At 45.8% G+C, this 12,972-nt stretch overlaps 1 protein-coding gene across 10 annotated transcripts in view; it reads right to left on the bottom strand.

The window, feature by feature from the left end:
- Window positions 1–12,972, bottom strand: part of tcerg1b (transcription elongation regulator 1b (CA150)) — a 119,932-nt gene that overhangs the window by 55,275 nt on the left and 51,685 nt on the right. For 6 of the 10 annotated variants that reach the window (XM_070878604.1, XM_070878596.1, XM_070878597.1 and 3 more), the window contains exons 6-8: window positions 3,430–3,459; window positions 2,793–2,855; window positions 130–327 (exon numbers count right to left, since the gene is read on the bottom strand). In XM_070878604.1, coding sequence (XP_070734705.1) covers window positions 130–327; window positions 2,793–2,855; window positions 3,430–3,459 — 291 coding nt within the window. The remainder of the gene's footprint in view (window positions 1–129; window positions 328–2,792; window positions 2,856–3,429; window positions 3,460–12,972) is intronic. The other 4 variants (XM_070878598.1, XM_070878602.1, XM_070878601.1 and 1 more) reach the window with 2 other exon arrangements.

The following is a 12,972-nucleotide window of genomic DNA, read 5'->3' as shown; positions in this document are numbered from 1 at the left end:
CGCAACCATTGAACTGTATTGCAGAAGGAACTCAACTACTTCAGAAGAGGGTAGGGGTGAACGCCAGAAGACCAGGAAGACTTGACCTCTGGAGCAATAGCCTTATTTTCAGAATTTATGGCCAGGTACCTTTTTCTTTGAGCTCCTGAGGTTTCTCCCATGTAGATTCCAAGGTCCTGTTGTTATAATAATAGGTTTTTCCATCACCAGTTTTATATTCAGTCCATTCAGAGCCTGGGATACCTCCGGGAAGGGTGGCCGAAGAAGTTATTGTAACCTGTGGAGGCAACATTGGCACCATAGGTGGGGCCATTCCTGGTAGCATACCTGAAAAGGAGAACACAGCATGTTCAAGTTACACCACAACGGCTACATTTTCTATTTGGAACAAAAAGAACAGGAAAGAAAACCAACAGTTTATGATTTAAATTTCAGTTACATTGGAGCCCATCGTTTGACTCTCTCACCCCAGGAAAAAATCTATTCAGCCAAAGAGCCTAAAGTGATCTTCCCTGTTCCCCACAGCTACACCTCTTCTCACTAATGTTTTTGGGTACAAACAGATTCAAATCACTTTCTTATTTGACTAGTGCATGCTGTCAGGATAATCATTATCTTTGCTGGTTTTAATGGATTCAGTCATTACTAAGAAGTTGTTCCAAGTAATATTACTGCTGTAAAATCGACTTCATTCCAAATAAAATCTCTTTTGGGAAAAGAAAATTGTCGTGGTGAAATTTCTTTCGGATGGTAATGATGGTTTAGGTACCCTTTCCATAATTTCCATTGCTATCTTTTGCTTTTTTCAGTCTAATCACATTTTTCATTCAATGCTGCACAAATATGCATAAGTGCTAACAACTGCTTTTGGGTTCATTCCGCAGCTGGCAAGATGAAACATGTGGAGTGAAATGACAGATCAGAATCTCTGTACACAGCTTCGAAGTCGCCAGTCGAACATTATTCAAGTGCGAACAATTTCAAACCAACTTGTTCCCATAAGCTCGAAGACAACTTGGGTCCATGGGACCATACCATGACACTCCCGACACAACTTCAAAAAAGAACTGCCATCAAATTTTAAATGACCATTTATTAAAATGAGACCTCTGCCTTAATTTTAATTTGTGGTTTTAGTTAGTTTTTTTTCCCCATTAACAGAAAAAAGCAATGGTGCATCAGAATTCCAAGGTACTGTATGGTGCTTCATTTATAGCATTTAGCTTGCTGTTCAAAGGACAAAAGTTAATGGTATTTTATTGTGTGTCATTTATAATTTTCACTTTCCTCCAGATTATCATTTCGTACATGTGGATTCTGGAAATGAACTAACACTGCACAGTCAGCAGCACAATTCAAAAGATGCTTAAGCCACACAAGATAACTGAACATTACACACACACACACAATAGGAACATTACACACAATAGGAAACCATTATTACGGAATAATTGGAAAGCTAGATAGGACATTATCTCACAAATAAATTCGACTGCATCTCTTGGGGAAAGCAAAGGTCAATTCTCAATCCTAGTGAAAGATAATGAGTTCTCACTCTGTTTCGTTTTTCCAACGATCAGAATTAATCTGAAAGCATTATGTAGATCACTACTGAAGTGTTAAAGCTGCTACCACTTAGCCCTATACTCAGAAGATAAACCAAATTTTCCCTCATCTCAGTGTTCCCGCATACCGTCTATTGCTCACTAGGACTACCTAGTATTTCATGCTCATGAACAGCATCATTACAATCTATCATTACATGTTCTGGATACTCAAAGAACAAAGTCTGCAGCTTTGATGGACTTTTAAAGCCAGCAAGTGCTAAAATGTCCAACACAATACAGATAGATTTTGGGACATGTGACACAGATTTGCGATTGTTCAATGCTGTGCTCAGAAAATTCTTGCACATTAATAGCAACCTGTTCCTCCATAATAAAAGGCTTAGAAGCCATCAAAATAATTGGGTCATAAAGACAGGAGAAGGCCGAGACTACAGGAATCATTTGACTGGAGATTTTTGCTCACTATACAGAATTATAAAAAAAAGAGTGGAGTGGAATGGAGTTCTTGCTCACTGGAGATGCAAACGGCTGGACAAGGTGGCGGCAAAATTGCACCCTGATATCCAGAAGCTCAGGTGAGATACCTCCAACTTCTGACACCAAAAGCTTTTGCTCAGTTAGACACAACAGAGCTGGAAATATTCTCCCACCCCATATAACCACAATTATAATAATGGCAGAGTTTTCCTTTCTTTCAAATTGGAATCATCTTGTGCTGTTTAAACTATATTAACAAAAATACCAAAGCAAAAAGCAACACATTTATAAGAAATTGCATAACAAAGTTGTTGAGTCAGGTTACAGGGTAACACTTAAAAGGCATGCAGGCAAACTAGTTACTACACACGAGGAAATGGATTTTGCACACGCAAGCACTGGTCAACACAGATGGCACAACTAAGTGGATGAAGGGAGACTTTGCACAAGCAGCAACAAATGAACACAAATGCAATACCTGTACAAGTAAAACCACTTGGAAAGCTACATGTTAATTCCCCCCACCCCTAGCAATACTGGGTATTGCAGAGCATGGCATTATCCAAGCTGCTGCGAATAAAGGCGCCAAAGTGATTCTTTTTTTGATGGAACATTTGTATAATGGTACCTATCTTAAAATAAAGCAAGAAGTTTGGGATGGGTATGTAATTGAATAGCTAAAATAAAGTCAAAACATTCAAAGATCATGCCACTAATAAGACAGAAAGGACCAAGATAAAATATTACCGTTCTTGGCCGTAGTGACTGTCTTTACATACGGGCAGCTGACTATTTGCATCATTGCTACACCTGTAAGAATGGATAAGCAAGCGTGTTGGAGAAAAGATAGGCGTCAGCTACTATTATGATTTTAAAGCTGCATTATAGTTAAAACATGTTCCAATTCCTCACTTAGATCAATAGTTGGGAAAATGCAGTACAACATTGCAGAGGCAAAAGAATGTGTGCACATTAACTTATCTATCATTGTCTGAAATATAAATGTAGTGTCACACTAGAGGCTTTAGTAGTACATTGCATTCCCATAGTATGTACACACTTATCCTGGGTATACATTTAAAAGGAATACATAAAATTGTGTACATCATGGCACTTTAAAAAATAGCATGTCATACAGTAACAATTTAGGAAAGCAGCAAGACATTTGCATTGCCTGAACTATACTGAACAGAGTAACAGATCAATTAAAATTGGGGCCAATTATCTACATCTTATGCATCTTTAAGGGATACACACTTAAGTAAAAATTGCTGTGAATATTACAAACATTAACACCACATGTTTCCTATGAAATAGGGGGAAATTTTGGCTCGTTAAAAAAATGAAACAAAAAAAGAGACACTTAACTGAGGTATGCACTTACAGGTAAGTGGAGTAGACTGTACTTGTAAACCTGCAAGAATTGACATAGGTACATCCTCAGGAATTAATAACTGAATCTTTCAGATAATGTACAGAAAGTATGCATTATTGAACATGAATAGGTGCACACACCTAAATTTAGTAAGAATATATGTACATATTCAGAAGCAATACCAATAAAAACAAATTAAAAACATCATAAAGTATAATGCAGCTTTAAACTAAGCTAGAATCAATTTATCCTCCACTGATACCAATTCAACTCAGCAGGAGACAGATTGAAATCTTGCTAAATATATTCACGGACTAAGAAATCAGTCTCTCACTAAAAAATGCTTATTTAAAGGCAACATTTACTTTTCTTCTCATAGTTGGGGAAGTTTAAAAGATAGACGCTGACTACGTCACTCTTTACGAATTGTGTATGCTATCCTAATCAGTTTTTTCTTTGCCCATCTCCCTGAAGTCACTGGTTTGTGCTGGGCTAAAGTTCAATGGGTGTTTGTGTGTCTCGCCCAAGTGGCTTGGTCAGTGAATGTGATCACACCATTCAATGGAAGCAGTTGAAATTTGCACAATCTCACCTGACATCCATGATATCCAATTTCCGGCACTAGCTGGAATCAGGAAAGTAGCCAATTTTCCCCTTTCTTAACTCCAGGAGGGGAGACCAATTGCAGCACCCTTCCATTACCGTAGCTGATAATATCAGCTAACACAGCACAGATCGCACATGGGACTATCCTGCAGAGTATGGCTTTGAACTATCACTGTCTTAACGAGCTAAACCATTGGGGAATCTACTAGAAAAGTTTAAATGCAGATTAGTACAACTGCACAACTTCAGAGAAATGCTTAACATTCTCCATATCTTAATAGAAGTGATAACTTGATTCTTTTAAAATAACTACTGGGGGAAAGTGAATTTTTGCTCATTAGGATGGGGAATGCTGTTGCAGAAAACACAAATCTGAATTAACTTCAATTTGAATTGTGTTTATTCACCACGTAATTTAGAATAGGCCTCAGGGAATGCAATGGAACCATTTACCTTAACCCCAAAACTGGCAGCAGGTCAAGGGGCAATTCCTACCTCCCTAGATTGACCGTTTTATTTTTGGTAAGTTTTCAGCTCATGCATTGTGATGTAGAAAATAAATAAAACTACTCAAACATCAGCAATCATAATAACAGCTACACTAACTCCGAATACACAATTATACATTCAAATGTTAAAACACCACGAGCTTTCCTACTTGTACTCTTTCTTCAGATTCTCTCTCTGGTCTGTACACACCTCAGTGTGAAAAAGCTGCACATTAATAGTGAAGATCAACCTCCCAGATTAGTCTGCAACCCTTTCATTTTAAATGGATGTTAATTTAGCTGCTCCAAATTATGGAGTTTAATAACTCCTAACTAGCATCCATCCCCCGGCCATCCCCCCCACTCCCCATAAGCCATCAGCACTCAAGAATTCAGTTGAACAAATTAAAAAACAAGGATATTAAAACTGATCATTTAACTGCTTTGGCTTTCAAATGAAATGCAGAAGTTAAAACTTTCCTCTGGAAGAATTTCGATTGGTCCCTGTAGGAGTACTAATCTGCCCCCTAAGGCCATTATAGGCAATGCTGAGCATCCTGAGAGGTGAAGGTGGAGCGAACGCAGGCAGTGGCACCCTTCAGAAAAGCAGCAAAATGTACATACATATAATAGAATCATAGAATAGTTACAGCACAGAAGGAGGCCATTTGGTTCGGCGAGCCCATGCCGGCTCTCTGCAAGAGCACTTCTGCTAGTCCCACGCCCCCGCCCTTTCTCCGTAGCCCTGTAAATTGTTTTTCTTTCAGATACTTATCCAATTCCCTTTTGAAAGCCAGGATTGAATCTGCCTCCACCACCCTTTCAGGCAATGCATTCCAGATCCTAACCACTTGCTGCGGAAAAACAATTTTCTTCATGTCGCTTTTGGTTCTTCTGCGAATTACCTTAAATCTGTGTCCTCTGGTTCTCTACCTTTCTGCCAATGGGAACAGTATCTCTCTATCTACTCTGTCCAGACCCTTCATGATTTTGAACATATCCATCAAATCTCCTCTCAACCTTCTCTGCTCCAAGGAGAACAACCCCAGCTTCTCCAGTCTATCTACTTAACTGAAGTCCCTCATCTCTGGAATCATTATTGGGAATCTTTTCTGCACCCTTGCCAAGGCCTTCACATCCATCCAAAAGTGCGGTGCCCAGAATTAGATACAATATTCCAGTTGAGGCTGATCCAGTGTTTTATAAAGGTTCATCGTAACTTCCTTGCTTTCGTACTCTATGCCTCTATTTATGAAGCCCAGGATCCTATATGCTTTTTTCAATCACTTTCTCAACCTGCCCTGCCACCTTCAATGATTTATGCACAGATATCTCTGGTCATGCACCCACTTTAAAATTGTACCCTTTAGTTTATATTGTCTCTTCATTCGTCCTACCAAAATGCATCAATTCACACTTTTGTGTGTTAAATTTCATTTGCCACGTGTCCACCCATTTCACCAGCCTATGTCCTCTTAAATCTATCACTATCTTCCTCACTGTTCACTTAACTTCCAAGTTTTGTGCCATCTGCAAATTTTGAAATTGTGTCGAAGTCATTAATATAGATCAAGAAAAGCAGTGACCCTAGTACCAACCCCTGGGGAACATCATTTGTGTACCTTCCTCCAGTCCGATAAACAACCGTTCACTATTCCTGTCACTTAGCCAATTTTATAAACATGCTGCCATGGTCCCTTTTATTCCATGGGCTTCAACTTTGCTGGCAAGCCGATTTGTGGCACTTTATCAAATGCCTTTTGGAAGTTCATGAATACCACATCAACTGCCTTGCCCTCATTAAACCTCTGTTACCTTAACAAAAAACTCAATCAAGTTAGTTAAACACTATTTGCCTTTAACAAATCCGTGCTGGCTTTCCTTAATTAATCCACACTTGTCCAAGTGACTTAATTTTGTCCTGGATTATAGTTTCTAAAAGCTTTGCCACTATCGAGGGTAAATGGACTCGCCTGTGGTTGTTGGGTTTATCCTTGCACCCTTTTTTGAACGAGGTAGAAGATTGGTAATTCTCCAGTCTTTGACATCAGCCTCTTATCCAAGGAGGATTGGAAGCTCATGGCCAGTACCTCCGCAATTTCCATCTTTACTTCCCTCAGCATCCTAAGATGCATCCCATCCGGTCCTGTTGACTTATCTACTTTAAGTACAGCCAGCCTTTCCAGTACTACCTCCTTAGCAATTTTTGTCCCATCCAATGGACCCAAATTTGGCCAGTACAGATCTCTGGCACACTCACCAGAGCTGCGCCGTTTTTCTGGAACAAAAAGGGCGCCAAAAATCTACAGGCCGAGTTTAGCTGCTCCCTAGCCTCTCCTCGATGGTGGCACAGTGTGGCAACTGGATTCGGGGGCGGAGCCAGGTCCCGGTGCTGAAAACATTGCCGGGACCTCTGCACATGCACGCTAGAGTGTGCGCGCATGGGCAGTAGCTCCTCGCAACCCGAATATCTGCGACACTCTGCAGGCTGTGTGGGAGGGGCCCGAAGCACACCGCCCCTATCCTGGGCCGAGTGGCCTGCCGCACAGGCCGGCCGCTGCCTTCCCGCGCTCACTTAGACCTGGCCGGGGGAGCAGGAGCTGGAGCTTGAGGAGCCCAGGGGAGCAGGAGCTGGAGCTGGAAGAGCCCGGGGGAGCAGGAGCTGGAGCAGCCTGGGGGAGCAGGAGCTGGAGCTGGAGGAGCCCGGGGGAGCAGGAGCTGGAGGAGCCCGGGGGAGCAGGAGCAGGAGCTGGAGGAGCCCGGGGGAGCAGGAGCTGGAGCTGGAGGAGCCCGGGGGAGCAGGAGCAGGAGCTGGAGGAGCCTGGGTGAGCAGGAGCTGGAGGAGCCCAGGTGGAGCAGGATCAGGAGCTGGAGCTGGAGGAGCCCGGGGGGAGCAGGAGAAGGAGCTGGAGCTGGAGGAGTCCGGGGGGAGCAGGAACTGGAGCTGGAGCAGCCCGGGGGGAGCAGGATCAGGAGCTGGAGCTGGAGGAGCCCGGGGGGGAAGCAGGATCAGGAGCTGGAGGAGCCCGGGGGGAGCAGGAGCAGGAAGCTGGAGGAGCCCTAGGGGAGAAGGATCAGGAGCTGGAGCTGGAGCTGGAGGAGTCCGGAGGGAGCAGGAGCAGGAGCTGGAACTGGAGGAGCCCGGGAGGAGCAGGAACAGAGCTGGAGCTGGAGGAGCCTGAGGAAACAGCCCGGGGGAGCAGGAGCTGGAGGAGCCCCGGGGAGCAGGATCTGGAGCTGGAGGAGCCCGGGGGAGCAGGAGCTGGAGCTGGAGCTGGAGGAGCCCGGGGGAGCAGGAGCTGGAGCTGGAAGAGCCTGGGGGAGCAGGAGCTGGAGCTGGAGGAGCCCGGGGGAGCAGGAGCTGGAGCAGCCCGGGGGAGCAGGAGCTGGAGCTGGAGGAGCCCGGGGGGGAGCAGGAGCAGGAGCTGGAGCTGGAGGAGCCCGGTTGAGCAGGAGCTGGAGCTGGAGGAGCCCGGGTGAGCAGGAGCTGGAGCTGGAGCTGGAGCAGCCCAGGGGAGCAGGAGCTGGAGCTGGAGCAGCCCAGGGTAGCAGGAGCAGGAGCTGGAGGAGCCCGGGGGGGAGCAGGAGCAGGAGCTGGAGCTGGAGCAGCCCAGGGGAGCAGGAGCTGGAGCTGGAGCAGCCCAGGGTAGCAGGAGCAGGAGCTGGAGGAGCCCGGGGGGAGCAGGAGCAGGAGTTGGAGCTGGAGGAGCCTGGTTGAGCAGGAGCTGGAGCTGGAGGAGCCCGGGGGAGCAGGAGCTGGAGCTGGAGGAGCCCGGGGGAGCAGGAGCTGGAGCTGGAGGAGCAGGAGCTGGAGCTGGAGGAGCCCGGGTGAGCAGGAGCTGGAGCTGGAGCAGCCCAGGGGAGCAGGAGCTGGAGCTGGAGCAGCCCAGGGGAGCAGGAGCAGGAGCTGGAGGAGCCTGGGGGGAGCAGGAGCAGGAGCTGGAGGAGCCCGGTTGAGCAGGAGCTAGAGCTGGAGGAGCCCGGGGGAGCAGGAGTGGAGCCGGAGGAGCTCGGGGGAGCAGGAGTGGAGCCGGAGGAGCCCGGGGGAGCAGGAGTGGAGCCGGAGGAGCCCGGGGAAGCAGGAGCTGGAGCTGGAGCTGGAGGAGCAGGAGCTGGAGCTGGAGCTGGAGCAGCCCAGGGGAGCAGGAGCTGGAGCTGGAGGAGCCCAGGGGAGCAGGAGCTGGAGCTGGAGGAGCCCGGGGGAGCAGGAGCTGGAGCTGGAGGAGCCCGGGGGAGCAGGAGCTGGAGGAGCCCGGGGGAGCAGGAGCTGGAGCTGGAGGAGCCCAGGGGAGCAGGAGCTGGAGCTGGAGGAGCCCGGGGGAGCAGGAGCTGGAGCTGGAGGAGCCCGGGGGAGCAGGAGCTGGAGCTGGAGGAGCCCGGGGGAGCAGGAGCTGGAGCTGGAGAAGCCCAGGGGAGCAGGAGCTGGAGCTGGAGGAGCCCGGGGGAGCAGGAGCTGGAGCTGGAGGAGCAGGAGCTGGAGCTGGAGCTGGAGGAGCCCAGGGGAGCAGGAGCTGGAGCTGGAGCAGCCTGGGATAGCAGGAGCTGGAGCAGCCTGGGGGAGCAGGAGCTGGAGCTGGAGCAGCCCGGGGGAGCAGGAGCTGGAGCTGGAGGAGCCCAGGGGGAGCAGGAGCAGGAGCTGGAGGAGCCCGGTGGGAGCAGGAGCAGGAGCAGCCCAGGGAGCAGGGGCAGGCCTCCTGCCTCTAGCCCTGGCCGAAGAGCTTGCCGGTGCACTGCAGTCAGCGAAGTAGGACTTTTTATTTTTTAGTAATTGATTTATTTTTCATTTATTATTGATGATGTTGTGAAGATGATGTTGTGAAGGTGATTGGTGCATTTCAGAATCCTCTCACTCCTTCCCCCCACTGCCCCCCATCTCTGGCTACCTGAACTGATTTCTTATTTCACCGCATGGTTTTTCAGAGCAGACACAAGTGGCCTCATACCTTGGCCTAACTAAGTTAGTTTGGTGTAACTTTTAGTTGGCTAAACTTGCTTAAATGGCCAAAACAGGCGCGAGTGCCTGGTAACGCCCCCTTTTGAAAAAAAAACCTAACTAACTTACTTACACTGGAGCAGATTAAATGGGGAGAATTGCGATTTGTAAGTTACTCCAAAAAAAAAGAGTTGCTCAAAAAAAACGGAGCAACTCCTGGGGAAATTTGGGCCCAATATCTCAACAACCTCCTCTTTCGCTATGACTTTGGCAGAATCATCTTTGGTGAAGACAGATGCAAAGTACTCATTTCGTACTTCAGCCATGCCTTCTGCCTCTATGCATAGGTCTCTATTTCGGTCCCTAATCAGCCCCACCTCTCCTCTTTCTACCTATTTACCATTTATAGCCGACACAAGACTTTTGGATTCACTTATGTTAGCTGCTATGTTCCATCAGGTAGATATAGTGTGTGAGATTGCCATCTGCTGGTTTGTTAGTGACAAATCACCTCGTTGAAACAGGTTTTGCTTTCTGCTCAGGGTTTCAGGTTGTCATTTTTACACGCTGTCAAATAAATGAAGTAGGTGACCACTTCATTACGGAGTATTAGTAAAGACGTTTTTATACCTCACTAAAGCAAAACAATAATTTATTTTGATGCTGACGATTTATTTTCAGTTCTTTTAGTTGAAGAATTTTGCACAAGAGCCAATAACTGCATGTCTCCCTCCCAATTTTCTCTTAAATGGGATCGACTCCTGTTGGGGTACAGTCTGATGTGCTGCAGCCCTCTGGTACCTTACCAGAGTAGCAGTTTGTGCATGCGCGAGCTGAGCAGAGTACACTGGCAAACTATCGAACATTAAAGTCGAGTCCAATCGTCTCATCAGATCTCAACACACCTGCACATTCCTTTGGCAGTTGCTGGATGCAAATCAGGGTTAAATTGCCAACGAATGTTCACGCTCACTATCCTAAGGGTTCGGAGGCCAAATGTAGCACTGTTGCTATCAGAGCACATCACTGTTTTTGAAAAAAAAAATCTAAATTCTTAAGAATTTACTCTCAGTGTCAGCGTTTAAAAACAAGCCTTTTCGAATGTATGTCCCAGATTCTCCTGGGGACGCACCATTGTAATGGCACATCTACAGGGTAGGGACCCCTGAACAGCACAAAAGAGAGGGTAAATTATGGACTTTGTGACTTATGCCATTAGTTATGCCACTCCACATTTTCCCAGAACTTTTGCGCCACTCCGTCATTGCCCTCACCAAAAACATTGATGGTCCAAATTTTGCGGTAACAAAAACGTGAGGCTACCAACACTCAGAGTTAGAGAAAATTGAACAGCAACTTCCGGCATCCGCACATGCGCAATTAAACACGGCAATTGCTGTCCGGGTTGCCCTGCTCCTCCAGAAGCTTCGTCGAAAGACTTACCATTGAAACACATGCAAAGGAATGAAGGTGTGGTACTAACCCACTAGGAAACTATTAAACACCAGCAAAAGTTAGAGCTTGTCCATTTAAGTGCGAGAATTTTTAATAGCATGGTAAGTTTTAATTACTGTCAAACAACCTTTCTAGAACTGAACATTTAAAAGTGTGGAGTTTCATTCTTTCAGATTTTAATTACTGTTTGAAATTCTAAAATATTCACACTTTTTCTTTGTCTCTCTTAATCCCATCTTTTCTTTCCCTCTTTATTTCACTTTCTGTACATGATTTCTCAGTGAATTAAATAGTCAAACTTCCACATCCTGGTTTATATTCTGTGCGTCTCAATAATGATTCTTCAATCTGATTGGTTGAGGAGACACATCATTGCTTGTCCTGTTTACACAGGTTCCAGATCCCCTATAGAGGGCACCGTGCTGTTTCGTCTCTCCAATCACCGCAATTCGCAGTGCAAAAACCCCTAGAAATTCTGTGGGCAAGCCTAACTGTAATGAATCGTGAGCGCTATTGGTACAGCCGGCAAGAGAGGAAGAGCAGCAGTTGAGACGGCAGCAACTGGAGAAATTTGCCAGTTAATCTGTTTTTGGTGTTGGCAGAACAGAAACGCTGTGCCTTCAACAAAAGCACTGCTGAATGAGCCACATAAGCAAGTATTTAATTTTATTATTGTCACATTTATGGCAATTTTGCAGAAATTTTCTGGCTCTGGGCGAGCAGCGCTCAAACTGAACCCAGCAACGTTTGAAGCCCCGCTTACTCTTGTTTTTTTTTTATAAACTGCACCAGTGTGCCATTGGACTACACTGCAGGGCCAATAAAAGGAAATACTTGTTTTCCGTGCCTCTGAATTGCTTTCTCAGGATCCACAGAAAGTGGGTTGCAGGGACTGGAAATGTACAAAGCCCATCATTTATACCGAGGCAGAAAAAGCAAACTACTGTCACTACTGCCACAGTAGGAATCTAAAAAATGCCTCAAGAGCCCTTTTAGCAGAAATCTGGAGCCTTTCCGGGGCAACGCTCTCCAGGTATAATTTAGAAGCCTCAAACCCTTTTGAATTCAATGGTGTCAGTTTACTGAAAGAACTCCACAGCCCAGTAACCACACAAGTCTACTTTTGCCTGTAGACAGATGGTACAAATCAAAGTAAGGGGAATCTAATTTGACACAGAATTTTCAAACACACTACACAGAGGCTGAAGACATGCTTTGTATAAAACCCACATCTGGAGAGATTTTCAGTATCAGTGTTGAAGTGAAGATTCCCCTCAAACAGCTTACCCCAAAGCCTTACATGGGGTAAATGTACCACATGATGAAGTATTAAGCTGTCGATTTTTCAAGTCACTGGGTTTGATTTCAGGGCTATGCTGGGTTAACTGCAGTAGCCATTTGAGTACAGCAACTGGCTACAAAACTAGAGCGGGGGGGGGGCGGGAGGAAAAAATAGAAGAACTGTTGGGGTGGGGGAAGAAAGATTGTGATGGGGTCGGTAGAGGTAAAAAGCCATGTAGAAGGGAGGACAAGGGAGAGAAACAGCCAGGATGGAAAAGATGCCAGGCAAATCGAAATCAGCTGGGGTAAAGACATAAAAAAGATAACCAGGCAGGAGAGAATAGTAGCAGAGAGGGGAAGGAAGAACACACAGCCAGAATTAAATCGATCCAATTAGAATAACCTTTCCAAACTCAATTCTATAAAGGTGCTGGATTGCTTCGTCATATTATCTGGAATCAGAAAGTGTACTATTTACAGTTCCCGATCCAAGCTTTCCCTATGCGGAGTCTATTCAAATCATTGTTGACTTGTGATGCAAAATTTTCACTTAAGATGTAATGTTTGACATGTGTCAATATTAAATTTTATTCCAGCTTCACTACTTCTAGCCAAATCTCTTTAGGTTTCATGGCACGAACATTGCTGACCAGAAACGGGAATTGAAGGAGATACCAAAGACATTCTTCAAAAGTAAGTAAGTAGTCTGGTCCCACCAGCACCATTAGTGCCACTCTACATAAGAACATAAGAATTAAGAACAGGAGTAGGCCATCTAGCCCCTCGAGC

Source organism: Pristiophorus japonicus, chromosome 4, assembly GCF_044704955.1.
Source record: "Pristiophorus japonicus isolate sPriJap1 chromosome 4, sPriJap1.hap1, whole genome shotgun sequence".
Lineage (NCBI taxonomy): Eukaryota > Metazoa > Chordata > Chondrichthyes > Pristiophoridae > Pristiophorus > Pristiophorus japonicus.
This window is presented reverse-complemented; position numbering and strand designations above follow the sequence as displayed.